Source organism: Saccharomyces eubayanus, chromosome II (assembly GCF_001298625.1).
Source record: "Saccharomyces eubayanus strain FM1318 chromosome II, whole genome shotgun sequence".
Taxonomy (NCBI): Eukaryota; Fungi; Ascomycota; class Saccharomycetes; order Saccharomycetales; family Saccharomycetaceae; genus Saccharomyces; species Saccharomyces eubayanus.
The window spans coordinates 241,080-267,977 of record NC_030977.1 but is presented as its reverse complement, the minus strand read 5'-3'; the positions used below and the strand labels follow the sequence as shown (position 1 = coordinate 267,977).

Here is a 26,898-nt window from a genome sequence, read left to right as displayed (position 1 = left end):
CTTGCATTTGCATTGTTCGGGGTATGGCGGGGCGAAACGCTTCCGTAATCAGGAACGTGATCCGCACAGACAACACCGCACGGAGAGCAGTCTTCCGTCGGAGCACTGTCATCCGGTCGGCAGCTTCTGATCCGTATTTCAACATTACGAAATAATGGGCAATTAGACAAATAAGGAAAGCCTTACTGGAAGTCCCCTTCTTTTGTTAGAGGTAACACAGTTATTAGCATCTCTCAGTGATATATAAGAATGATCACAAATATCTAAAAGTAGGATAGTAGCGGATTGCAATGATGTGGCTATTTTCTCTTTTATCATTTCGAAGTTAAGGGAAGAAAACTAAAGAAATCAAAAAAATAAACATATATGACTGCTCAGTTACAAACTGCAGGTAATGCTAAAACCGTTCTGGTTACAGGTGGTGCTGGTTACATTGGTTCCCACACTGTGGTGGAGCTGATTGAAAATGGATACGAATGTGTTGTTGTCGATAATCTCTCAAATTCATCTTACGATTCTGTTGCCAGGTTGGAAATTTTGACCAAGCATCACATTCCATTTCACAAGGTCGATCTTTGTGACCGGGAAGGTTTGGAAAAGGTTTTCAAGGAACATGAAATAGATTCTGTTATTCACTTCGCCGGTTTGAAAGCTGTGGGTGAATCTACGCAGATTCCATTGAGATACTACCATAATAACATCTTGGGCACTTTAGTTTTGCTGGAATTAATGCAACAATACAAAGTCTCTAAATTTGTGTTTTCTTCTTCTGCTACTGTCTATGGTGACGCGACTAGATTTCCGGATATGATTCCGATTCCAGAAGAGTGTCCCTTAGGGCCCACTAATCCATATGGTAACACCAAATATGCCATTGAAAAGATTTTGAATGATCTTTACAACAGTGACAAAGCAAGTTGGAAGTTTTCCATCTTGCGTTACTTTAACCCGATTGGTGCTCATCCATCTGGGCTAATCGGCGAAGATCCACTTGGTATTCCAAACAATTTGTTACCATATATGGCTCAAGTAGCCGTCGGTAGACGTGAAAAGTTGTACATCTTTGGCGATGATTATGACTCTAGAGATGGTACACCAATCAGAGATTACATTCATGTTGTTGATTTAGCCAAGGGCCATATTGCCGCTCTGAAATATTTAGATGCTTATAACCAAAAGGAGGGTTTGTGCCGTGAGTGGAACTTAGGTTCTGGTAAAGGTTCTACAGTTTTTGAGGTATACCGTGCATTCTGTAAGGCCTCGGGTATTGATCTTCCATACGAAGTTACTGGTAGAAGGGCAGGTGATGTGTTGAACTTGACAGCTAAGCCAGATAGGGCCAAGCGGGAGCTGAAATGGCAAACAGAGTTGCAAGTCGAGGACTCATGCAAAGATTTATGGAAATGGGCCACTGAAAATCCGTTTGGCTACCAATTGAAGGGTGTTGAAGCCAGGTTTGCTACCGAAGAGATGAGTTACGATGCAAGATTTGTGACTATTGGTGCTGGTACTAGATTTCAAGCCACGATTGCTAATTTGGGCGCTACCATTGTAGATTTGAAGGTTGACGGGCAATCTGTTGTTCTTGGTTATGAAAATGAGAAAGGATATTTGAATCCTGATAGTTCTTACATTGGTGCCACGATTGGTAGATACGCGAATCGTATTGCCAAGGGTAAGTTCAATTTGGGTGGTAAAGATTATCAGCTAACCGTTAACAACGGCATTAATGCTAATCATGGTAGTATTGGTTCTTTTCATGTGAAAAGATTTTTAGGCCCAATTGTTCAGAATCCATCAAAGGATGTCTTTACCGCAGAATACATGCTAATCGACAATGGTAAGGACACTGAATTTCCAGGTGATCTACTGGTAACTGTACAGTATACTTTGAATGTCGCCAAAAAGAGTTTGGAAATCGAATATAAGGGTAAGCTGACTGCTGGTGAAGCCACACCATTAAATCTAACCAACCATACTTACTTCAATCTGGATAAGCCTCATAGAGACACCATCGACGGTACAGAAATCAAGGTGGTTTCTAATAAATCCGTTGACGTCGACAAAAATGTCATTCCCACGGGTAAGATCGTTGACAGAAATATTGCTACCTTTAAGAGCTCAAAGCCAACTACTTTAGGTCCTAAAGATCCTCTATATGACTATTGTTTTGTAGTGGACGAAAATGCGAAGCACAAACAAATCGATACCTCAAAGAATGAACCAACGCTTGTCGCCAAGGCTTTCCATCCAGACTCTAAAATCACTTTGGAAGTGTTGAGTACAGAACCAACATATCAAATTTACACTGGTGATTTCTTATCTGCCGGTTACACAGCAAGACAAGGTTTCGCTGTCGAACCTGGTAGATACGTTGATGCCATCAACCGAAAAGAATGGAAGGATTGTGTTATTTTAAGACACGGCGAAACATACGGCTCTAAGATTGTCTACAGATTTTCTTGATTTGTCCGCTCAGCTTTCTTAAAGAAAAAAAACTTGACATACCTAGTTAGTTCATTCCGCAACACATATACAATTATATAACGAACCTTATGTTTACTAATTTTCCTTTTAATGAATAGAACTGACTATAAAAACTTCAAATGGAGCCTTCTGCCAGTAAATCACTGAAATCTCCCCGAAATTTAACGTTTTTTTTATGCATAATGGAAAAGAAAGGGATAGAGCAGAGCCTCTAGATGAACTGGAACTCTAGTATAAGGAGTAAGCATGTGCCGAGGAGCTTTAATGCTTTTTCGAAAACGTTGCGCTAACTAAAAAAAAGCCTTAAACTCACCTGTCAGAGGGCTTTCGTTGAATTGTAGATGAGGAGTGTACTCAACGCCCCTGAACCGTGTGCGTACCTTTTTAGATTACTTAACATCCCCTTGGAAGGTTGCTCTTCGGAGCACTGTTGGACGAAGGCTGATCGGATAATTTTTCTGTCATTTTCCGCCTGCACACTACAATAGGAAAGGGGGCCCTTGACCGCTCGGACAACAGTCGACCGTGATCCGACATATGGGCCATGCAGTGCCATGAAAATAAAAAGGGCAATTTAGTATATGTATTCGTTAATCACTGCAGATATATAAGCGGATCGATCAGAGGCAGTTATGAGTATCAGACTACTTGGAGTATCATCATGACAAGAAAAACATAATCACCAACTAAACTTTTCTTTTAAATATGACTGCCCAACAATTTGACTTCTCAGATCATTCCCATAGACGTTACAACCCATTGACCGACTCATGGATTTTAGTTTCTCCACACAGAGCTAAGAGACCTTGGTTAGGCCAACAGGAGGCTGCTTGCAAGCCCAATGCTCCAGCGTACGATCCAAAGTGCTATTTGTGTCCTGGTAACGAAAGAGCTACAGGCGTTCAAAACCCAAATTATGAATCAACATACATCTTCCCCAATGATTATGCTGCTGTTAAGATTGACCAACCCCCTTTACCACATAATGATTTAGGTAGGGACACTTTAAAAAATAGATTATTCAAAGTTCAATCTGTGAGAGGTAACTGTTTCGTCATTTGTTTTAGTCCAAAACATAACTTAACCATTCCCCAAATGAAACAATCAGATCTAGTCCATGTCATTAATGCTTGGCAAAAGCTTTATAACGACCTTGCTAGAGAAGCAAGGGAAGATCAGAAACCTTTCAAATACGTGCAAATCTTTGAAAACAAAGGGACTGCCATGGGTTGTTCTAACTTACATCCACATGGCCAAGCCTGGTGTTTAGAAGCCATTCCTAGCGAAGTTTCCCAAGAACTGAAATCTTTTGGTAAATATAAACACGAGCACAACGCTGACTTATTTGCCGATTATGTTAAGTTAGAATTAGAAGAAAAAACAAGGCTTGTATTGGAGAATGACTCTTTCATGATTGTTGTTCCATACTGGGCTGTTTGGCCATTTGAGACCATGGTTGTTTCCAAGAAAAAGATTGCCTCTATTAGCCATTTTGACCAAAAGCAAAAGGAAGATCTTGCTTCGATAATGAAGCAGTTAACTACCAAGTATGACAATCTGTTTGAAACAAGTTTCCCATACTCTATGGGTATTCATCAGGCTCCCTTAAATGCGACTGGTGAAGAACTAAATAACAGTTGGTTTCATATGCATTTCTATCCACCGTTGTTGAGATCAGCTACTGTTCGAAAATTCCTGGTTGGTTTTGAATTACTAGGTGAGCCTCAAAGAGATTTAACTCCCGAACAGGCTGCGGAAAGATTAAGAAAACTAGATGGTAAAGTTCACTATTTAGAAAAATTGTGAGAAAGCGTGAATACCCATTAATGTTTCGGCTCTTGATGAGATGACTATGGTGTTGATTCCTGTTTCGTTCTTTTTTTGTAGCGCTTTTTTTTTTGGTTATTCGTTATGATAAATGCCACGAATTAGTTGAAGTTTATAATTCGATGTATAGTGATTTTATGTTTGTTTGTAAATTTAATTTTTAATATTTTGTTTCTTTAAAAATTGTTCGTCCTACAAATCAGGTTAAGGAGAAACGAAACAATAAACAAGGAGAAATCAACCCATGACTGCCTCCTTTGAACTTACATTATAACATTTGGTTTATCTCAAACTATGCGTCACAAATAAAAAAAGAACTGACGTTATGAGATCTAAATCTTCTGAAAATAAAGCGGCTCTACATATATTTGTATCTAAATCTCTCCATTGAATATTCTTGAAGTCTTTGGACTGCACTATGTTATTTTCCTATGACTTTTTGATTGCGTATTAGTTTCGCAACCATGCCCTTGGGCGTAGCTATCATTATTCGCGGATACTTGTATTGGGCTATTACCCTCTCTCCTTCACTTAGGCTCCGGGTAAATTAGTGCTGTGAGTAATATGAAAAAAAAGTTTTCAGAATTAAACATATAGTACCAAATAAAATAGACAATAGGTTACAGTCGAGTATAGCTTATAGCTTTTGTTTTTTTCAAATTGCTAAAAACACTTAAAGCGGTAAAGATGGGATCTACATGGAAACCTGCTGAAGACTATGTGTTGCAATTAGCAACGCTTCTTCAGAACTGTATGTCACCAAATCCAGAAGTCCGTAATAATGCCATGGAAGCTATGGAAAACTTCCAGCTACAACCCGAATTCTTCAATTATCTGTGTTATATCCTAATTGAAGGTGAATCCAATGAAGTTTTGAAACAACACTATTCTCCACAAGATTTACAGAACAACAGAGCTACCGCTGGTATGCTGTTGAAAAATTCCATGCTAGGGGAAAACAATATAATTAAAAACAACAGCCATGATTTAGAATACGTCAAATCGAACATCATTCACGGCCTCTATAACTCAAACAATAACCTTGTTTCGAATGTGACAGGTATTGTCATCACTACCTTATTTTCTACTTACTATAGACAACATAGGGATGATCCAACTGGTCTTCAAATACTTTATCAATTATTGGAGCTAACTTCAAATGGAAACGAACCTAGTATCAAGGCTTTATCCAAAATCATGGAAGACAGTGCCCAATTTTTCCAATTGGACTGGTCAGGAAATGCCAAACCTATGGAAACCCTATTGGACAGTTTTTTCAAGTTTATTTCTGATCCAAGTTTTTCACCAGTGATTCGTTCGGAATCGGTCAAGTGTATAAATACAGTGATTCCGTTACAGACTCAAAGTTTTATTGTAAGATTAGATAAATTTTTGGAGATTATTTTCCAGTTGGCACAAAATGACGAAAACGACCTAGTTAGAGCACAAATTTGCATAAGTTTCAGTTTCTTACTGGAATTTAGACCCGATAAACTGGTTGCTCACTTGGATGGTATTGTGCAATTTATGTTGCATTTAATCGCCAATGTAAATGAAGAAAAAGTGGCTATTGAGGCCTGTGAATTTTTGCATGCTTTTGCAACAAGCCCAAATATTCCTGAACATATTTTACAACCATATGTTAAGGATATTATACCCATACTATTGTCCAAAATGGTATATAACGAAGAATCCATTATTCTCCTAGAAGCCTCTAACGATGACGATGCGTTCCTGGAGGACAAAGATGAGGATATTAAGCCTATCGCCCCCCGTATTGTGAAAAAGAAAGAGGCAGGGAACGGTGATGATGCTGATGATAACAACGAAGATGATGAGGACGAAGATGAAGATGGCGATGTCGACACTCAGTGGAATTTGAGAAAATGTTCCGCCGCAACGCTAGATGTGATGACAAATATTTTACCGCATCAAGTGATGGACATTGCATTTCCGTTTTTGAGAGAACACTTGGGTTCTGATAGATGGTTTATTAGAGAAGCTACTATATTAGCATTGGGAGCCATGGCCGAAGGTGGTATGAAATACTTTAACGATGGACTGCCTGCATTGATACCGTTTTTGGTGGAACAGCTGAACGACAAGTGGGCGCCCGTGAGGAAAATGGCATGTTGGACATTGAGCAGGTTTTCACCATGGATACTGCAAGATCATACTGAATTTCTAATGCCAGTTTTGGAGCCCATAATCAATACCTTATTGGATAAGAAGAAAGATGCTCAAGAAGCCGCTATTAGTAGTGTGGCTGTATTTATTGAGAATTGTGATTCCGAGTTGGTTGAAACCTTATTCTATAGCCAGTTATTGACGAGTTTTGATAAGTGTTTGAAATACTACAAGAAGAAGAACTTGATTATATTGTACGATGCCATTGGACGGTTTGCCGAGAAATGTGAATTGGACGAAACGGCGATGCAAATAATTTTGCCACCTTTGATCGGAAAATGGGCTCTATTGTCGGATAGCGATAAGGAGTTGTGGCCACTTCTAGAGTGTCTTTCGTGTGTGGCATCGTCTTTAGGAGAAAGGTTCATGCCCATGGCACCCGAAGTATACAATAGAGCCTTTAGAATTTTGTGTCATTGTGTGGAATTGGAGACCAAATCTCACCAAGACCCTACGATAGTGGTGCCTGAGAAAGATTTCATAATCACGTCATTAGATTTGATCGATGGGCTAGTACAGGGCCTTGGTGCTCAATCGCAAGATTTGTTGTTCCCTCAGGGAACTAAAGATTTGACGATTTTAAAGATCATGTTGGAATGTCTACAGGATTCAGTCCATGAAGTGAGACAGAGTTGTTTTGCCTTGTTGGGAGATATTGTGTATTTCTTCAATTCGGAATTAATAATAGGCAATTTGGAAGAATTTTTGAAGCTGATCGGTACGGAAATAATGCATAACGACGACAGTGACGGGGTCCCCGCCGTGATAAATGCGATCTGGGCGCTCGGGTTAATAAGCGAACGTATAGACCTGAACACCTACATAATTGATATGTCCAGAATCGTTCTAGACCTGTTTACCACCACTACCCAAATCGTGGACAGTTCGGTGATGGAGAACTTGTCTGTGACCATTGGCAAAATGGGGCTAACGCACCCTGAGGTTTTCAGTTCTGCCGCGTTTTCCAGCGATTCGAACTGGAATAAATGGTGCCTGTGTGTGAATGCTTTGGCCGATGTGGAGGAAAAGAGTAGCGCTTACATGGGGTTCCTGAAGATCATCAACGTTACCCACACGGGAACCGCGATGAGCAATGACACCATCAAAAAGGTCGTATCAGGGTTGTCGAACAACGTAGAGGCCAACGTGTTTGCGCAGGACATATATACTTTTTTGATGAACCATTCCGCCCAAATCTCCAACATCAATTTCACGCCGGATGAAATTTCATTCTTACAGCAGTTCACTAACTAGAAGCGGTGTAATGTGTATGTATAGTTTATTTCATTTTTACTAGTTATATACGTAGTACAATGAAAAAGAAAAGAAAGAAAAAATTGCAAATGGATTAGGTACGGATAAAATATAACTATAAAATGAAAAGATTACACATGATAGACGTATTACATACATGCTCAAAAAGGCATGTAAAAATTTTTAGTTTTAAATTTGAAAGGGGAAAATTATTGTGGGGAGAAGAAAAGAATGGCAGAGCCAAGTAAACAGAGAGAGATAGAGAGAGAGAAGTTTTTTTTTCCGTCATTTTTTTGCGTTTTGTCTTTTTAGAACAGCATATCCATGGTACAACATATACATAATGCAGCCAGGCATGCAGTCATGCAACCTTCATTGCCCTTTTTAGGAGGCTGTTGCTGGACGTAGACAGGCTGCTGGTGCCCTTGCTGATTGTATCCTTGCTGATTGTATCCTTGTTGATTGTACCCCTGCTGGTTGTACCCTTGTTGATTGTAGTATCCGGGCTGCTGTTGCTGTTGCGGTTGCTGCTGGTAGTACTGCTGCTGTTGCTGCGGTGGGTACCCACGCTCTTGGGTGTTGCCCTGGTGAGTGGAGGAGGGAGGGGGGTTGGAGGGACGGGAGTACTGGGCCTTCTCGCCGGCGGCACCACCATAATAATCGTTAGCAGACATAGTGTTCTTTGAGTGTAATATGGCTTGTTTGTGACTTGCTTGATAAGGCCTCTTGATCAAAAAAGTCAAAAAAGTCAAAGAGGAGAAGGCCTTTGAAAAAGCCAATTTGACAAACCTTTATAGCTGCGGCCGCCGCAGAGAGGGCTCAAGAGGCCAGCAGCGCCGAGCGGCTGAGTGAGCCCGTCGCACGCGACCAGCGGCGCAGCGCAGAGCAGCACCATTGGCAACCACACGCACCAGTACAACGTGCGGTTGACGGTGGCCACTAGCCATTGCAGCCTCGATGTCCACTGACAGGTGTTGGACAGGTGTTAGACAGGTGCCGGTGCCGGTGCCGGTGAAACGCCGATGGCCGGATCTTCGAGGCTCACCGATACCTGCCCGGTAACATTTTTAATAAGCGCGTGTGTGTGGTAGTGTGCTGCAGAGCCTGGCAAAGGCCCCCAACTCAGACGATTTACAGCACTAGCAAAACCGGTGCCCAAGAAGGGCCTGACACAGTGTGTCACAAGGACCGCTATTGCCGTTCACGTGCCAAAACAAAAAAAAAAAAAGGATCGCGTCCTTTTGCGGAGAGACGAAAAAGATTGTGAAAAAAAAAAATAACGTGGAAAAATAATAAAACATCAAGACAAATTACGTGTGTTCTGTGCTGCGCAGTACATCAAGAAGCAGAACTGCCGCCCTTAACCGCAAATAGTCACGTTCTGTAACTCTTTCAAGTAACTACACTTGTTCCCGCAATAATTGGCATAGACACAGATTCGACAGAAGCGCACTCCGTTCTTCCCTCAATAGTATGCTGCTCACCAAAAGGTTCTCAAAGCTGTTCAAGCTGGCGTTCATAGCTCTGTTACTGTGCGGCCTGTTCGTCGTCACCAACAAATACATGGACGAGAATACGTCCGTCAAGGATTACAAGTCGCACTTACAGAATTACATCGACTCCTACGCTAATAAGGACTCTTCTTCCCCTGAGGATGCCGCCGCCGCTGATGATGCGACCTCGTTGAAGGGCAACGATAAGGTAAGCACTGAAAAGCTGAAAAACTTCTATAACAATGTCTTCAACTTTTTGATGCTGGACTCGCCTTCTGGAAAATCTGCAAGAACCTATAACGAGAAGTGTCCCTTGAAGGGTGACATCGGAGACCGTCCTGACCAATACAAGGATCTTTACAAGTTGTCTGCCAAGGAGTTGGCCAAATGCTTGGAATTGTCACCCGATGAAGTATCAAAACTGCAAAAAAGCCATAAGGACTACGTGGAACACATAGCCTCGCTAATTCTACCAAAGGGCACTTACAAGGGCTCCGGTATAGCCACAGTGGGTGGTGGTAAGTTCTCGCTCATGGCCTTTCTGATCATCAAGACGCTGAGAAATATGGGGACCACTCTACCCGTAGAAGTGCTCATCCCTCCAGGCGATGAAGGTGAAACCGAGTTCTGTAGCAAAATCTTGCCCAAGTACAATGCCAAATGTATCTACGTCTCAGATATCTTGCCATTGGAGACGATTGAAAAATTCGCCTTTAAAGGTTACCAGTTCAAGTCCCTGGCGCTTATCGCTTCTAGTTTTGAAAATTTGCTACTTTTGGATGCTGATAATTTCCCCATAAAACGTCTAGACAACATCTTTCAAGAAGAACCATATGTATCAACAGGTTTGGTCATGTGGCCCGATTTCTGGAGACGCACTACCCACCCGTTATACTACGACATTGCCGGTATCCCTGTCAACAAGGAAAAAAGAGTGCGTAACTCCCAAGACGATATCACCCCACCCGCTGTTTACACAAAGAACTTGAACGATCTGGATGCTGTCCCGCTGAGTGATATGGAAGGTACAATGCCCGATGTTTCCACGGAGTCCGGCCAGTTGATGATAAACAAGTCCAAGCATCTGGCCACAGCCCTGTTATCTTTGTTCTACAACGTCAATGGTCCAAACTGGTACTACCCAATCTTCTCCCAAAAGGCTGCTGGTGAAGGTGATAAAGAAACGTTCATTGCCGCAGCTAACTTCTATGGCCTACCATTCTACCAGGTCAAAACTAAGACAGGTGTCGAAGGCTATCACGATGCTGAAGGATTTCATGGTGTAGCAATGTTACAGCATGATTTTGTACAGGACTACAGCCGTTACCTGGCCGCTTCTAAGAGCATCAATAACAAGTACAAAGATGCGATCATCAAATCATCCGCGCCAATAAAGTTTGACAAGGACTACTCCTTAGAAAAATATATCAAAGAATTTTTCGATAACGAAGACTTGCATGCCAAGAATCATGTGGACGTCATGTTTATTCACTCGAACTTGCCAAAGTTCGATCCTAAGACTCTATCCGAAACCAATTTCTTAACTATGGATAACAAACCTGCCCGTTCGTTCACTTCCTTAGAGAAAATACATAAATACGACATTGAACTGTTTAATTTCAGAGCTCTGCATGAATACGTTTGTGTCAACAAAAATCCTTTCAAGTACTTGGATGATTCTTTGGGTAAAAATAAAAAAGAATGGAAAAGAATGTGTGATTACATCGCCGAGAGACTGGAATTTTTAGAATCTACCCACGAAAAGGCGATCGCCGGTAACTAATTAAGACCATGGTCTGGGCAACATTCATTGGGGTTTATGTTCCTACTCTCTTCTACATACAATATTTATTTTTCATTCATGTAATATTTTTTTACAAGTAACATAAAGTTATTATGGTACTAAAGATCTATAAAAACAAAGAATCGTTATGGGTGCAAAAAAGCCGTAATTACGTCACTAGAGTGGGGCTGCATCGATGAAAAAACAAAAAAAAACTCTCCGCAGGATGCTTGCCATTTTAACCTGGTCCCTTCAACATGAAAAAGCTCGATTCAGATATAGAAACGACCATAGAGTTTGTTTTTTCATCAGTCCAATACTCCCAACTAGTTTTTAATAGAGTACAAACTAAGTAAGGATGGCTATTGTTATAAATAAAAGAAACGTGAGAGTCCTGGTGATAACTAATCTATTATTGGTTCTAGTGTTTTTGGTCGTAAGAAATTCAAATGCTAGCACTGGTGAAAGTGGTGTAAAGTACCATCCTGGTTCACTGGTAACATTTAACGAGTCGGGGAATGCTCCAGGTACTCCCGAATCTGTCCATAATTCAGTAGCAAGTAAACAAGACAAGGAAGTTGATGAAGCGAATGAAAAGAGTAAGGAAGAAGAGTTTGATGCCGCTGCAGAATATGACACCATACTAAAAAAATCACACATGGTCGTTTTCAGTAAAAGTTACTGTCCCTTTAGTAAAAAATTGAAAGCTTTACTAGCTGAATCATACAACTTTTCTCCAACTTATTACGTCGTGGAGTTAGATCAGCATGAACACACAGATGAACTGCAAGACCATATTGAGAAGGTCACTGGTAGGAGAACAGTTCCAAACGTTATCATCAATGGTATCTCTAAAGGTGGTTGTGACGATATGGTCGCATTACATAAAGACGATAAGCTGTTAGAATCTTTTAAAGAGTGGAGTGATGGCGCCTTTACCGTAGAAGCTGTTCCACCATCTGAGAGTATTTAGATTTAAAAACCGCCCTTCCGTCTTTCAATTCATCGAAAAGGAGCTTGTTCAATATTATTGAGATATAGGAAAAATTATTACTTATATATACAGGATTACACATAGCATTAAATATGAGAGCTATTTGTTTGGAAAGAAATCATACAGCTTTTAAGGCTGCTCCGTACCTATCCAAAAAATAAATCTTAGATATCGTGAACGAATAAAATTTGGCTCCAACTTATAGTAATTGGACTATAAGGTCTACGATAGCTCGTACACTTGTTACACTTTTCTTTCAAAGAAAAGAAAAAATAAAATTGCTTCCAGTCGGATTTGAACCGACGATCTCCACATTACTAGTGTGGCGCCTTACCAACTTGGCCATAGAAGCCGAAATTTATGATGTTCCTGGGCAAAAATAAGCCATATTACCACTCTGCATGGGCTCCGGTGCAGATCACTTTCAAGCTCTACGACCATCTGCTTCACACCACTGAGAGTAATAAGTTGAAAGTGAGAGAACGTCATTACACTAGCTTAAAGTCATGCATGAACCTCGCAGAACCTCATGAAACTCTGCAATAGAAACAGGAAAGGTAATATAAACTAAAAACAAGTTAGAAGAAAGAGAAGGTCGAACGCAATGACTAGGAGGTTAAAAACACGAATCGAAAATTTTAACGCGCCTGAATTGTTATAAACGATTCCTTCCTAAAACCGCTTAATGAAATGCCGTTTTAAGGTTAAATCTACACGCCTTGAAAGGGCCATTACGTCCTGCTTTTTTTATTATAGAAGATTAACTAGGCCTGAGGTCCACCTATTTGTCCCTAGAACATAATTATTCGAATTCATGATAGAAGGCAGCCGGAGATTGTGCGTTATCTAGGATTTATCATTGAGACAACAATGAAGCTGTTCCATCAAGGTTATCCTTCACTGACGAATAGGTTGTGCCGGAATGCGTACTTCTGTTATGAAATGCTGCGGAAAAACAGATCATGAAGATTATCTGGAGAACGCTTCAAAAGTAACCGAGGCCTCGAGTGACATTGTCGAGTAGAGCGTTTCAAAGAGTATACTATGCTTCTTTAATTTGATGTTCAGGAGATCTTTCTTTGCCAAGTCGTTACAATATAGCTCTATAAAACAGACAATAAGCTACGTTCTTTTCACTACTTATGTCGGCCAAAAAATTCTAAACAACCAAGAAGTCATCTAATCCAAAATCTTTAAGATTTAGAAGCTTAAAACTGTGAAGGTTTACTCTTAACTGAAGCTACCAACGGGCTAAACCATTTCTGAAAAAGCGCAATCGAGGTACCTTACCAAAGCCCCGCAATAGAGGCTTGACCAATTAATGCAAAATCCTGAAAATGTCCAATATTCCCCCACATCAAAGCAATGGTGGCGTGTCGAATATATGTACAATAAGTGACCATGTATTACTGACATGCAATGAGCGGCTTTGCAAAAAACCTCTTTTGGTTGCGGAAAAGCACGTTATAGCAGCACTAGAAGCCACAGTCACTTGATACGACAGTCTCATGGTCACTTTTTTTTCCTTTTTTTTCGACATTTAAGGTCGTGTCGAAAATGGAAATGGTCAATTTGAAATTTATTTTCAGTGATTTCCTCTATCAATTTTATCATATTTTATGTTTGATTTGAAAGGAGCATATCACGACACGCAATCTAATAATGACTTACACTACTAGACAAATTGGTGCCAAGAACACTCTGGAATACAAAGTTTATATCGAAAAGGATGGTAAACCAGTCTCTGCCTTCCACGATATTCCTTTGTACGCCGACAAGGAGAACAACATTTTCAACATGGTTGTTGAAATTCCACGTTGGACCAACGCAAAGTTGGAAATCACCAAGGAAGAAACCTTGAACCCAATCATTCAAGACACCAAGAAGGGTAAGTTAAGATTTGTTAGAAATTGTTTCCCTCACCATGGTTACATTCACAACTACGGTGCTTTACCACAAACCTGGGAAGATCCAAATGAAAGCCACCCAGAAACCAAAGCCGTCGGTGACAACGATCCAATTGATGTTTTGGAAATCGGTGAAACCATTGCTTACACCGGTCAAGTCAAGCAAGTTAAAGCTTTAGGTGTCATGGCTTTGTTAGATGAAGGTGAAACCGACTGGAAAGTCATTGCCATTGATATCAACGATCCATTAGCTCCAAAGTTGAACGACATTGAGGATGTTGAAAAATACTTCCCAGGTCTATTGAGAGCTACCAACGAATGGTTCAGAATTTACAAAATTCCAGACGGTAAGCCAGAAAACCAATTTGCCTTCTCTGGTGAAGCCAAGAACAGAAAGTACGCTTTGGACATCATCAAGGAAACTCACGAATCTTGGAAGCAATTAATTGCCGGCAAGTCTTCTGACAACAAGGGTATTGACTTAACCAATGTTACTTTGGCTGACACCCCAACCTACTCTGCCAGTGCCTCTTCTGCTATTCCACCAGCTGCTCCAAAGGAAGATGCTCCAATTGACAAATCTGTCGACAAGTGGTTCTTTATCTCTGGCTCTGTCTAAAAGTTCAGTTTGAAAACGAAACACATGCCGCCTACTATGCTCCGGGTTTTTTAATACGTACCTAAATACTAATTATTTAATTTGGTCTAATGAATGAATTTCCTTCCTTCGTCTAATAGTGTGGAAAGGAAAAGCAATGTTTTTGAAGCTGAACTTGTTGTCTGAAAACGAAAGATAAAGTACTAAATAAAAACCCTGTTTTTTTTTGATTAAAACCTATATTTTTATAATATAAAAATAACTATTATACAACTGTTAAAGAACCCAGTAAACCTTAATATATGTTGATTTATATTTCATTGTGTTTGTTTGTTTGTTTGTTTGTTTTATTAGAACTAATAACGATCAAATAAACTATGATCTTTCACCTCTCAATCTTCTGGCCAACTTGATATCCTTCTTTTGGATAGTAACACGCTTGGCGTGGATGGCAGCCAAGTTAGTGTCTTCAAACAAAGAGACCAAGTAGGCTTCAACGGATTCTTGCAATGCACCGATAGCAGAAGATTGGAATCTCAAATCAGTCTTGAAATCTTGAGCGATTTCTCTGACCAATCTTTGGAAAGGCAACTTTCTGATCAATAATTCAGTAGATTTTTGAAATCTTCTGATTTCTCTCAAGGCGACGGTACCTGGCTTATATCTGTGAGGCTTCTTAACACCACCGGTAGATGGGGCGGATTTTCTGGCAGCCTTAGAAGCTAATTGCTTTCTTGGGGCCTTACCACCAGTAGACTTTCTTGCTGTTTGCTTGGTTCTAGCCATTGCTTGTGTTTATATGTGTGTGTATACAATATTTTTATTCTATATTATAAGAGGAGAAGTGTATGAGAAAAAGAGAGAGAAAGCTGTATTCCGAGGAACAAACACTCTCTTTTATATGAGATGCAGCAAGGAGGCGTGGAGAGGAACGTAGAGAAAAACACTCGGGCGTTTTCGTTATCTCCCACGCTAAAAGTCAAGGGGAGATATTACGGCCAGGAATTCAAAGCTGCTGAGCTAGGAAAAGTGCGAAGTTGCGAGAACGGTAATGTATGAGGCAGTGCGAAGTTGTGGGAACGACGGCAAAATGATTTTGTATCGCGCCGCCCGAATTCAGTAACCGCGTTCTGAGAAATTCGCACCTTCGCATAGTAAAACTGTTCCAGTCGCTTCGCCCCATAATAGTCGGCGGGAGAAAACGAAGTTGTTTACTTTCACACACGCCCGCGAATACGGTGGTGAATTGCCACCCCCGTTCTCCGTTCACAGCGTAGTGCGCCTATATGGTGGGTAAACTGTTTGTTGCAATGGACCTGTCCTTTTCTTATAAATACAGGCGTCTTTTCTCCCCCTGCAGATTTGTTTTTCTCGTTCTCTTATTTTATATTGTTATATAGATACTAAAACAACAACAAAAACAAACAACAACAAATATAATACAATAATGTCCGGTAGAGGTAAAGGTGGTAAAGGTCTAGGTAAAGGTGGTGCTAAGCGTCACAGAAAGATTCTAAGAGATAACATTCAAGGTATCACTAAGCCAGCTATCAGAAGATTGGCTAGAAGAGGTGGTGTCAAGCGTATCTCCGGTTTAATCTACGAAGAAGTCAGAGCTGTCTTGAAGTCCTTCTTGGAATCCGTCATCAGAGACTCTGTTACTTACACTGAACACGCCAAGAGAAAGACTGTTACTTCTCTAGATGTTGTTTATGCTTTGAAGAGACAAGGTAGAACCTTGTATGGTTTCGGTGGTTAATCTCGCTGATTCAAAAAGCGACAAACAACAAAAACAAACAAATATTTTGGGATTCGTATTCAACTGCCCGGTTTTTCTTCTATAAATATGTGTGTGTATTATAGCGGGTATAGGAGAAATATGTATAATTATAAACATATAAAGGGTATTTAATTTAATTTTAATTGGGTTTAATAGTTTGACATTCTTCTTTTGCCGCCCCTTATTGAACTTCAGGCTATACTGGACGAGCTTGTGTGTGTATCGCTTTCTTACTTATCAAAAGTTGACAAGAGAATAATTAAGTTTTTGTTTATTTTTATGTTCTCTATTTGTGTTTTCAAATGTAAACAAGAAAAGTATATAAACAATAATCAAACTAGAAAAAGGATAAACAAAAAAAACAAAAAAATTATAAAAGAGTTTTCAATCAACGAGAAGTGCACATAGCTATATCTACTTACTACTTTAGTTCATAAAGAATCTCTCCAAAATGAATAGGGTCATAGGGCTAGTGTGAACTGATGACGCAGAGAATACTGCACGAAATGCTGCCAGGATTCGGAAACCTACAGTAACTTGCTCGCTTGCACTGCCAATAGCATATTTGTGTGGTAGATCCGGCGCCAAACACGCTAACCAATGAAGCGATATTGTTTCACAAAGCACGGTTGGTATATATTTCATGTAAAATTAGCAAGGTGGATATCCCACACTACGAGAATAGAGAGAGAGACGAAGAGCCACGCCGCTCTGGGCAGCAGAAGCACGTGATGAAATCATAGTTCTAACCAATACAAGCTGGCACGTAACGGCCCCTATGTTTCACCTACGGACCAGCTTAACGTAGCGTAAACTTATAGGTAATGCCTGGAAAGAATTAACGTGTCTTGTATTGTATGTGAACACAACACCGGTTTTTTTTTTCTCTTGTGCCTAGAACTCCCCATGGGGCCACCACTGCACGCTCCTACAGCCCCGCTTTGCCTTTACGCGGCCTGCACAGGTTTCTAGGCGTTAAATCACCTCTCGCAGAATTCCTTTGGATGAAAAATAGCAGCAGCAGCATTGTAATCGTTCCTGGATTTGATTACCAAACTACCTTATCTGCCATCCTGCTACCAAGCACAATACATTTTGTTACACAGAACTAAACAATAAACCCTTTTCCAGCTAGAATTTTTCTTGGCTTCGTTGTCTTTGATCCCTACAAATAACACATTCCTTAGCTCTATGCTAAATATAGGAGAAACCAAGAATCTCGAGAAAAACTGAAAAACTAAAAATTGGAAGAAAAACAAACGGACTTTTACGTCACACGAAAAAATAATGAATCAAAATATAAAAAACACTTCTCGGGCAGATCGAATAAGTAGCAAGGATCAACAAAAGAAAACTAGCTTCGAGGAAGTTTCACAAAGCCCCCCACGTAATAATAGCTTTGAATCATCAATGGATACACGGTTTAGCTATGCAAATTCAAATAAAAGCAGCATTTCCTTTGAATCTACTCAGACCACAGAGAGGCTTCTCGATAAGCTGGACCTTAGTTTAGAAGACGAACGCCTACTCCAAGAAGCTTTGTTAGAAGAGGAAAATGCCTCTAGAAGCTCTCAATTGTCACAAACAACAGCCGGTCCCACATTATGTATGCCTGCGTCGGAGTTTCCGTCATTGAGGTATAGAAGCAGTCCTTCCCCAACATATGTGCAAGCTAGGGATCGCTCTCTTATAATCAACAGTCTAAAGGAGAAGGATTCTACATTGAGAGGCAAATATTCTTCTTGCAAAGTGGAAAGGCATTTGCCAGCGAAATCAAGATACTCTTATATCGTCGAAGAAGATCATGACTCCGAAACTTCAAACGGAATGAACCCTTCAATGGACAGAAATAACAATCACTACAAATATCCGAATCCTGATAAAAATGATACCGCTACAAATACCCCGAATGCTTTAAACTTTGAAAAGTATAGAATTGAGAACACGAAACTGCAGCATTTATACCCGATGTTAATATCTGATAACAATAACAAACCCAAGAATAAAGACTGGACAACTGAAAAGGAGAGCTCCCCTAATGAATACACGTCTATGCAAAGAAACAACCACCTTTATCGAAATGGAAGTTCGACAAGCACCGATACTTCGTTTTCCGAAGTTGGGCAATTATCCAAACCGAAAACTCAATCCTCTTTTGAAAGTGAGTCTTCATCATTTTCTAAACTCAGAATAACGACAAACGATACTACTCCTGTTAAAACCTCTCCGAGACGATCTGGTTCTTCTACTTCCACAATAACAAAACCCAGTACGCTGACAGACGATGTTTCAGTACCTCCAACACCACCGTATAAAACTCATAAGAAAAAATCCTCATTGAGCTCCCTAAAAAAACTGTTCAAATCTCCCAGAGCAAGGACAAAGAACAAAAAAGACTTTGATTCCGAAGGCTCGAGCCCAAGTCACTCTACAACAAATTTGTTAGACTTTTCCGGTGAAAATATCCATTTGCCTCAGACCTCCGCTAGTACTAATAGTTCTAACCCTCATTTGGCTAAATACATCTTCCCCCCAAACCCTGTCTTCCATTTCAAAACATCATCATCAGCTCAACAAATTGCTGATAACAAAATAAACGATAAACTACGGCCAAATAGGACTCATCTGAGAACTTTTTCAGACTTTCAAAGAATGGAAAAGAATTCAAAAACAACTGATCTAAATGCTCCGACATCACAATCAAGTAAACTTAATTGTTCTAGAGTCAGAAGAAGAACACTTTCCCTAGACGGCATGGTACCAAATAATCCAACTCAATACGCCGACATTCTTAATCACAAGAAACAAGAATCAAACACAACAGACACTCGCGAAAAACTTAAATTTCATCAAGAACCTTTTAATAGTGATGAGTCTTCACATATCGGGTTGGCAATTACCATGCGTCATCAAGGCAAACTAGAAGAATCCGCCCAACGCCTGAAAAAAGCCTGCATGTGTGGTAACAAGACAGCATTCTTGCTTTATGGGCTAGCTCTACGACACGGTTGCGGGGTGGATAAGAACTTAAAGCTATCATTAGGCTATTTGATGGCTGCCACTGATATAAAATCCTTTACCACTGAAGTTCTTAATTTAGATATAAATCCGTTAAACATAACTTCGATAAATGACATTCCTGATATAGCGCCTGAACCAACAGCCCCCGCCTTGTATGAATGCGGTATGGCGTATTTAAAAGGTCTTGGAGTAGACTACCCAGATGAAATAAAAGGTTTAAAATTTTTAGAGAAAGCTGCCATATTGGGCCATGTAGATTCTATGTGTTTAAGTGGAACAATTTGGTCCAAGACTTCAAATATAAAAAAAAAAAATCTCATGAGAGCAGCTGCATGGTTTAGAATAGCTGATAAAAAGGGTGCGAACTTGTTAGGTTCAGATTGGATTTATAAAGAAAAGTATATGAAACGATGTCCAGAATAAAGCGAAAGGACGTCATATATATACAGAGGCCTTTTAAGCTATCGGAGAGAAATAAAACAAATCTCCTATAATATATACCCATGGACGTATACACACCATTCTCCCCTCTATATACAATTTACTTACTATTCAGATAATTAAAGTTCATAGGCTTATGAATACGTTTTCTTTTACTTATTTTACCATATTAACTTTTAGTATATATATTGAAAAAATGTACATATGCGATAGGTTTATATAAACATTGAAGAGTCACTTTGATTTTTAGTATCGTTGGCGATTAAGCTTTTGTTCTAAATACTATCTGGCAATTTACCGATTGTGACAGTCTTCAAGACGGTATAGTCATCAACACCATGTAGCGAGCCTTCTCTTCCAAACCCTGATTCTTTGATACCACCGAATGGTAGAGAACAGTCCRAGAAGACACCTGTATTACATGAAACCATACCAGTTTCTAACGCTTCAGACACAGTATATAGAGTGTCGACATTTTTGGAAAAAACGTAAGCTGCCAAACCAAACTCGGTGTCATTTGCATACCCAACAACTTCCTTCATAGTGTCAAATGAAAAAATTGGACATAAAGGACCGAAGGTTTCTTCTTTGGCAACAATGGCCGTTGGTGGCACATGTGACAATATAACTGGAGCATAAAAGTTAGGTCCTAAATCAGGAAGGCGGCCACCCTCAAGAACAACTTTCGCTCCTTTGGAAATGGCGTCTTGCTTATGACGTTCAACTTTCTCAATGGCATCAGAATTGATGACACAACCATGTGTGGTTTTTGGGTCCAACCCATGACCAAGTACAAATTTTTTAACTCCATCTGCTAATGATTTGGCAAATCTATCAATTATGGAAGAGTGAACGTATAGCCTATTTGCGCATACACAAGTTTGACCCAGTCCTCTAAACTTACAGACTATGGCTTGTTCCACAGCTCGGTCCAGATCAGCATCCTTAAAGACGATAAATGGAGCATTCCCACCCAATTCAAAAGACAGTTTCTTCAAAGTAGAAGATGACTGTTTCATCAATATTTTTCCAACATTCGTCGAACCAGTGAAGGTAACTTTCTTCACTTTTGGTGATTCGCATAATGTCATACCAAGCTTCGGCGTGTTAGCATGAGAAAGAATAACGTTAAATGAACCCTTAGGAAAGCCAGCTTTTTCAGCCAAGTATGCCATTGCTAAAGCGGACAGCGGTGTTTGGGAATCTGGCTTGATGACCACTGTGCAACCAACAGCTAAGGCAGCAGCAGCCTTTCTTGTAATCATAGCGCTTGGGAAATTCCAAGGACAAATTATACCGCATACACCAACAGGTTGCCTAATAGTAAAAACTCTATTGTTGGGGTTCAAGGGTTGAATGGTAGTACCATATAAACGAGGTGCTTCCTCGGCATACCATTCAAAATACGAAGCTGCGTATTTGACTTCTCCCTTAGCTTCTTCTAGGGCCTTACCATTTTCTAAAGTAATGATTGTGGCTAGATCATCCAAATTATCAAGCATTAGATTGTACAATTTTCTGAGCCACTTGGATCTCTCTCTTGGTGACGTATTTTTGTAGGTTTTGAAGGCAGAATAAGCCACATCAATCGCTTTTTCAACCACAGAGACTGGCTGTTCGGGAACCCTTGCTATGATTTCACCAGATGCAGGGTCTACCACCTCAAAAAACTCGTCCGTACCTTTGATCCATTCACCGTTGACATATGCAGATTCTCTAAATAAATTAGGATCGTTTAAAGTTGGTTTGGAATACTTGCTCAAGCTCATTTTATTGAAGGAAAATTGGTTTTACTACGGTGCACTTCTTGCTCAATTGCTAAACAAAAAGAAAAACAATAGACAGAATGTGAAATGGTTTTAAGTAGTTTCCCCATCCACTATTTATAGTTGTGCTTGTCATGCCACCGATGTTATGTGATGCTATCTATTGTCTCCCTTAATCCATTGGCCGTTCTTGGTCAATTCCCGCGCGCATTTTCCCTTTATCGCCACGCCGCGCGGTGGACTTAGAAGTATAATTAATATTGATAAATGATATTTAGAGATTAGAGTGCGTATTGAATATAAGCTATAACACATCAACGACCGTAGGCCTGAAGTAGGTTAGAAATTAGGATTGAATTTGAAGGATTGAGATAATAAAAAAAGAGGAGATCAAAAACCAGTCATTCAGCTCAGTCGTAGGTTCAATTACAAAAATGAGGTTTAGATATGTTTACTRATTTGCGTTCAGCTTTGCCCTCCCGGGCGGTGTGATCTCCTGAGTTCCGCTTACCCCTAAAGATTCCTGAGTTTGACCTCCCATGTCACTTGCAACCGGAACTTGCCTATTATTCGGTCTTGTTAAATCGTCTTCCATGTCTGAAGAGTTAGTTTGATGGACCACAGCAGCGGGAGGCCGTTCCAAAGAGTTAACAGACTCTGACGAAAGCTCTTGCACAGGAGGCGCGGGTGCAACCTTGTCATTAGGGTGAAACTCGCCTCGCTCGTCGTAGTACCCAAGGTCATGTTCATTGGCAGTCTCTGTATATTCAGGAACATAATCATCAGCGGGTTGCTGCCTAGTCCCGGTTTGTTGCTGCTGAGACTGCCTGTATGAAGGAGGCGTTAGCCACGCAGTACCCCTTATAGGAGCACGCCCTATCCTCCGTCTTCTCTTATTAAGCAAAGCCGTATACATTATGATTATCAGTATAGCAGCAATGAATAAAACAAACAAAATCCACCGTCCCCACTGCCATGATGAAGATCCAAAGGAATAGCCATAGTAGCCCCCGCTATCCACGTATTTACTGGTGTCATTGGCATCGGCCCTTCTCGTCAGTTCTACTACTTTATATTCATATAGAATTAGTCCCATGTTAGTCAGCTTTAGTCCACTACCTATAGAAAATAGTCAATGAGCTTTTTGATATAAACCCTTTCTATGCAGAAGCCTTCCTGTCGTTTATTTATATACTTAAAATAGACAATCCCTTTTAATCAAACTTTTTTTTCTAAGCCTTGTAAAAAAAAAGTAAGGCTCATCTGAAAAAAATAACATATGAAATGTAGGCTTCAGGCAGAGGAGGCGAGACGAGACCAGATAAACGATGCTAGTAGGCTTAACTCTATATTTTGTACTATTTCGCTCACTGCAGTACCTGTTAGTATTCCTTACTCCAGTAAGGCAGTTCGATACGTCTACATCACTTTTATTAAATGAGCTATGCACTTCTCCTAATGAGATCAACAGTTATTGGAACAAATTTTTTTGGAATAAGCTGTTATCCTGGGATGCCGTTTTCTTTATCAAGAATATGACTTCTAAAGACGAAAAGCCTCAATTTGAGCACGAATACGCATTTTCTCAGCTTTGGGCTTCCCTAATAAGATTGATCGTCAAAAATAATGATAAAAATATTTATCATGTTTTAAAAGTTGCGGTCGTAATGGAAAATGTCTTGTTTTACTCATCTGCAATTGTTCTATATTTCTTAACGAAAAGAACTTTTAGCCAAAATAAAAAGCATTCACGGTTTGCCAAAAGTATCGCTAAAAAGACATCTTTATTATTTTCTCTAACTAGTGCCGCTGGATTTTTAACTAGTATATATTCTGAACCGTTATCATTTTTCTTAGCATTTGTCGGTATCTGGTGTCGTGAGTGCACCATCTCCATACCTGTCTCCGGTCAATTTGATTGTCCATGGAGGAACTGGTTTTCCTATTCCATTATCAGCATGTCCTGTTTCACCTTAGCATCACTGAATCGCTCAAACTGTATTTTGCTCGGGATATATTTCGTTTTTGACCTAATTGAGCTCACAAAGAATAGGAAATTTGTAAAAGCAATTTGCTTTCCATTGTTGTCAGGATTACTAATGTTTTCCGCCTTAATATATCAACAATATTACCTACCGTACAATACCTTCTGCCCCCAAAGAGGTGAATGGTGTACATCTCAATTATTACCAAGATTATTCGTTACAAAGACTTCTCTGTATTCCTATATCCAGGGCCATTATTGGGGAGTCGGATTTTTGAAATATTGGACCCCAAATAACATTCCAAATTTTTTGTTGGCTATACCGAATATTATTATTTTGACATATTCCTCCATATATTTTAGCAAAATCTACCCATCCTACAATTTGAAGCCCCTAGTATGGATTACCAGATCCTTGGTTATCATGGTATGTCTTTTTGCTCACGTCCAGATTTTAAACCGTATAGCCTCTTTTATACCATTACACCTTTGGTACTTGGCCGATAGATTGGTTAAGACCTCAGGACCAGAACAAATGGACAATCCAAAGGGTGACGATAAAATAGTTAAGTTTTACATATATTGGCTTGCGTTTTGGATACCCTTACAAACAGTCTTGTTCGCTGCATTCTTACCGCCTGCCTAATTGTATAGAACATGCATTTTTTCCTCCTCATTTTTCTCTAGAATTAAAAATTATTTACATATAGAACTATAGAATAGTGTGTGATATTTATGAGCCTCTCGTTTCCATACTTTTTGCTTTTTAAAAATATCAAGCTCTACCTTCTCCTTGTTAATATACTATTAGTTAAAAACTCTAAGGCTGAACGAGCGTCTGAATCAGGAAGAGAATCCCGCAGATTCTGTAATGCTTTGTCTCTATATTCCTCTGCTAGTGCTTTCGTTTTGGCTACACCATCGTGGTGTCTGACAGAAGCAACGGTTTTTTCAACATCACCTCTTTCGGAAAAATTACGTGAAATAAGTGGACCAAGAGACGGATCTTCTTTCCATGCAAATAAAACTGGAGCTGTAGCAATACCTAGTTTCAAATCTGCACCTGATGGTTTGCCTAAGTCCTTTCCAGAGACTGTAAAATCAAGCATATCATCTACAAGTTGAAAACATATACCAAGATTTCTACCAAAATCATAGCATTCGTCAACGACGGCTGGTGTTGAACCAGATAATATAGCGGCACATCTACACGATTTGGAAATTAAAGCAGCTGTCTTCAGATATGTCTTGTGTATGTAATACTCAAACGCAGTTTCTATTAGCTGGTCATGAGATAATTGTAGTCCCTGTTGACGACTTGGAACACGAAATTCGTGCTCTTTAACTTCAAGTTTCTTAGAGGGAACCGGAAGCAGTTTATGGCCATTTTCAATAGTATCTGTGTCTGGATCGATGGATGTATTCTTTAATTGCATGAATTCGCCTTCGACAAGGTTTGCAATACTATTAGACATCAGCTCCACAACTTCAGGGTTATGCAATCTCGAAATTGATACTGTCGCCCTTCCTAAGAGAAAATCACCAGCCAATACAGCCATCTTGTTAGTGAAAGCAGCGTTGCCGGTTGGCCTTCCTCTTCTTGTATCGGAATAGTCGATAACGTCATCGTGAAGCAAGGATGCAGTATGAATCATCTCTACAATCTCTGCCAATCTTCTTTGCTTGGGTAAGATGCCTCTTTCTTTATCGAAGGCTTTTTCTAGCAAAGGTTCCGGACCTTTCGTCAGGGGATTTAGTGGTTTAATACCGTGAAGTATATGAAGTGGCGAAATACTACTTACGGGACGCTGAAAGAGTTGATTTTGGCCCGGCTTGGAGTAAATTGGGTCCTCAGGAACATCTGCACGGTCAATCTTCAAATGGTTTCTTTCTGTTAAGGGGATTTCCGAAAGCGCTCTCGATAGTAGCAAGACTAATAGAGGACGTACTTTTTTCCCCTCTGTTTCAAAGTAATAACTAGTAACTTTGTTAAGCAGCGGATGGCCAGATCCAATCAGAGCGACTATGTTTTTCGCCAAAGTGTTCATTTCCTTCGAGACTAGGGAAATAGGGTTATTCCAAAGAATCTTGGGAGTTACCAATCTACTGGCTGCATTGAGAGCGACTGCAAATGAGGATTTAAAACGGCACTTTCGAGGCAAAAGTAACTTGCTGTGACGGGCAGCCCCGGATCTTTGAAACATACTTCTATTGTACTCAATTTGACCCGATTGGCATTTACCGCTAGTATATATGGCAAGGATCTCGACAGATAATATTATATCTTAATTTAATAATGTTCCAAACCCCTAAGCCCGTTACCCTCGTTCGGGCTCTTTCCCGAAGATGCCAACAAATCTCAAATGGAAAAAAAGAAAAATTTTCGTAATAATGACAAGTTTCAATAGAGCTTGAAACTGCGTTAATAGGTAAGACACCGGTAGTAAAGAAGGTATGGAGACGGTTAGCGGTATACCTGGACACTCGTTTGTGCTTAAATGGACTAAAAATATTTTCTCGCGCACACTGCGTGTGTCTAATTGTGTGCCTAAACATGTTGGGTTTATTATGGATGGGAACAGAAGATTTGCCAAAAAAAAGGAGATGGCTCTCAAAGAGGGTCACGAGGCCGGGTTCGTCAGTATGAGTAGGATCCTGGAACTATGCTACGAGGCAGGAGTAGATACGGCTACTGTGTTTGCGTTCTCTATTGAAAATTTCAAAAGAAGTTCACGTGAGGTTGAATCATTAATGACTTTAGCGCACGAAAGAATACGACAACTCACAGAGCGTGGAGAATTGGCTTGCAAGTACGGGGTGCGCATTAAAGTCATTGGCGATCTTTCATTATTGGATAAGTCCTTGTTGGAAGATGTTCAAGTGGCTGTAGACGCCACGAAGAACAACAAGAGAGCCACGTTAAACATTTGCTTCCCGTACACGGGCAGGGATGAAATTTTACACGCCATGAAAGAAACCGTTGCCGAACATAAGAAGGGTGCTATTATAGATGAAAGTACGTTAGAATCGCATCTCTATACTGCGGGAGTTCCACCTTTAGACTTGTTGATCAGGACGAGTGGTATTTCCAGATTGAGTGACTTTTTAATATGGCAGACATCCAATAAGGGCGTGCGCATTGAACTATTAGATTGCCTATGGCCAGAGTTCGGGCCCATACGGATGGCATGGATCCTATTAAAGTTCTCATTCCACAAATCCTTTTTAAACAAAGAATATAGATTGGAAGAAGGGGATTATGATGGAGAAACACCCGAGGACTCCGTCGACTTGAAAGAAAAGAAGTTGAACTAGGGGCTCCGCGTTTTGTTTTGTTTTTCACATGACATAGATATTTATAGAACAGTGAATCAAT

At 40.1% G+C, this 26,898-nt stretch overlaps 15 protein-coding genes and 1 non-coding gene across 16 annotated transcripts; 10 read left to right on the top strand and 6 right to left on the bottom strand.

Moving 5' to 3' along the window:
• Positions 1-366: 366 nt before the first annotated feature.
• GAL10 (bifunctional UDP-glucose 4-epimerase/aldose 1-epimerase) lies at positions 367-2,466 on the top strand (the record flags this gene model as incomplete). Its single annotated transcript, XM_018363446.1, has 1 exon — positions 367-2,466. The coding sequence occupies one exon, from the start codon at positions 367-369 to the stop codon at positions 2,464-2,466; it is 2,100 nt and encodes a 699-aa protein (XP_018223575.1).
• Positions 2,467-3,192: 726 nt separating this feature from the next.
• Positions 3,193-4,293, top strand: GAL7 (UDP-glucose:hexose-1-phosphate uridylyltransferase; the record flags this gene model as incomplete). The annotated part of the gene is made up of 1 exon (XM_018363445.1): positions 3,193-4,293. One exon carries the CDS (start codon positions 3,193-3,195, stop codon positions 4,291-4,293), a length of 1,101 nt encoding a protein of 366 aa, XP_018223574.1.
• Positions 4,294-5,001: 708 nt separating this feature from the next.
• KAP104 (Kap104p) lies at positions 5,002-7,755 on the top strand (the record flags this gene model as incomplete). Its single annotated transcript, XM_018363444.1, has 1 exon — positions 5,002-7,755. The coding sequence occupies one exon, from the start codon at positions 5,002-5,004 to the stop codon at positions 7,753-7,755; it is 2,754 nt and encodes a 917-aa protein (XP_018223573.1).
• A 308-nt stretch (positions 7,756-8,063) lies between these two features.
• Positions 8,064-8,429, bottom strand: CPP1 (cysteine-rich palmitoylated domain-containing protein CPP1; the record flags this gene model as incomplete). Its single annotated transcript, XM_018363443.1, has 1 exon — positions 8,064-8,429. The coding sequence occupies one exon, from the start codon at positions 8,427-8,429 to the stop codon at positions 8,064-8,066; it is 366 nt and encodes a 121-aa protein (XP_018223572.1).
• Positions 8,430-9,228: 799 nt separating this feature from the next.
• On the top strand, positions 9,229-11,031 carry MNN2 (alpha-1,2-mannosyltransferase MNN2; the record flags this gene model as incomplete). Its single annotated transcript, XM_018363442.1, has 1 exon — positions 9,229-11,031. The coding sequence occupies one exon, from the start codon at positions 9,229-9,231 to the stop codon at positions 11,029-11,031; it is 1,803 nt and encodes a 600-aa protein (XP_018223571.1).
• A 358-nt stretch (positions 11,032-11,389) lies between these two features.
• GRX7 (glutathione-disulfide reductase GRX7) lies at positions 11,390-12,004 on the top strand (the record flags this gene model as incomplete). The annotated part of the gene is made up of 1 exon (XM_018363441.1): positions 11,390-12,004. The coding sequence occupies one exon, from the start codon at positions 11,390-11,392 to the stop codon at positions 12,002-12,004; it is 615 nt and encodes a 204-aa protein (XP_018223570.1).
• A 300-nt stretch (positions 12,005-12,304) lies between these two features.
• Positions 12,305-12,377, bottom strand: DI49_0192. Its single transcript has one exon. It is a non-coding gene; the product is annotated as a tRNA-Thr (tRNA).
• A 1,310-nt stretch (positions 12,378-13,687) lies between these two features.
• On the top strand, positions 13,688-14,551 carry IPP1 (inorganic diphosphatase IPP1; the record flags this gene model as incomplete). Its single annotated transcript, XM_018363440.1, has 1 exon — positions 13,688-14,551. The coding sequence occupies one exon, from the start codon at positions 13,688-13,690 to the stop codon at positions 14,549-14,551; it is 864 nt and encodes a 287-aa protein (XP_018223569.1).
• A 354-nt stretch (positions 14,552-14,905) lies between these two features.
• Positions 14,906-15,316, bottom strand: HHT1 (histone H3; the record flags this gene model as incomplete). The annotated part of the gene is made up of 1 exon (XM_018363439.1): positions 14,906-15,316. The coding sequence occupies one exon, from the start codon at positions 15,314-15,316 to the stop codon at positions 14,906-14,908; it is 411 nt and encodes a 136-aa protein (XP_018223568.1).
• Positions 15,317-15,977: 661 nt separating this feature from the next.
• HHF1 (histone H4) lies at positions 15,978-16,289 on the top strand (the record flags this gene model as incomplete). Its single annotated transcript, XM_018363438.1, has 1 exon — positions 15,978-16,289. One exon carries the CDS (start codon positions 15,978-15,980, stop codon positions 16,287-16,289), a length of 312 nt encoding a protein of 103 aa, XP_018223567.1.
• A 1,308-nt stretch (positions 16,290-17,597) lies between these two features.
• On the top strand, positions 17,598-19,754 carry DSF2 (Dsf2p; the record flags this gene model as incomplete). The annotated part of the gene is made up of 1 exon (XM_018363437.1): positions 17,598-19,754. The coding sequence occupies one exon, from the start codon at positions 17,598-17,600 to the stop codon at positions 19,752-19,754; it is 2,157 nt and encodes a 718-aa protein (XP_018223566.1).
• Positions 19,755-20,047: 293 nt separating this feature from the next.
• UGA2 (succinate-semialdehyde dehydrogenase (NAD(P)(+))) lies at positions 20,048-21,541 on the bottom strand (the record flags this gene model as incomplete). Its single annotated transcript, XM_018363436.1, has 1 exon — positions 20,048-21,541. One exon carries the CDS (start codon positions 21,539-21,541, stop codon positions 20,048-20,050), a length of 1,494 nt encoding a protein of 497 aa, XP_018223565.1.
• Positions 21,542-21,989: 448 nt separating this feature from the next.
• RCR1 (Rcr1p) lies at positions 21,990-22,634 on the bottom strand (the record flags this gene model as incomplete). Its single annotated transcript, XM_018363435.1, has 1 exon — positions 21,990-22,634. The coding sequence occupies one exon, from the start codon at positions 22,632-22,634 to the stop codon at positions 21,990-21,992; it is 645 nt and encodes a 214-aa protein (XP_018223564.1).
• Positions 22,635-22,866: 232 nt separating this feature from the next.
• On the top strand, positions 22,867-24,168 carry GPI18 (GPI-anchor transamidase GPI18; the record flags this gene model as incomplete). Its single annotated transcript, XM_018363434.1, has 1 exon — positions 22,867-24,168. One exon carries the CDS (start codon positions 22,867-22,869, stop codon positions 24,166-24,168), a length of 1,302 nt encoding a protein of 433 aa, XP_018223563.1.
• Positions 24,169-24,304: 136 nt separating this feature from the next.
• COQ1 (trans-hexaprenyltranstransferase) lies at positions 24,305-25,726 on the bottom strand (the record flags this gene model as incomplete). The annotated part of the gene is made up of 1 exon (XM_018363433.1): positions 24,305-25,726. The coding sequence occupies one exon, from the start codon at positions 25,724-25,726 to the stop codon at positions 24,305-24,307; it is 1,422 nt and encodes a 473-aa protein (XP_018223562.1).
• A 250-nt stretch (positions 25,727-25,976) lies between these two features.
• Positions 25,977-26,837, top strand: RER2 (ditrans,polycis-polyprenyl diphosphate synthase; the record flags this gene model as incomplete). Its single annotated transcript, XM_018363432.1, has 1 exon — positions 25,977-26,837. The coding sequence occupies one exon, from the start codon at positions 25,977-25,979 to the stop codon at positions 26,835-26,837; it is 861 nt and encodes a 286-aa protein (XP_018223561.1).
• Between the last annotated feature and the right edge of the window lie 61 nt (positions 26,838-26,898).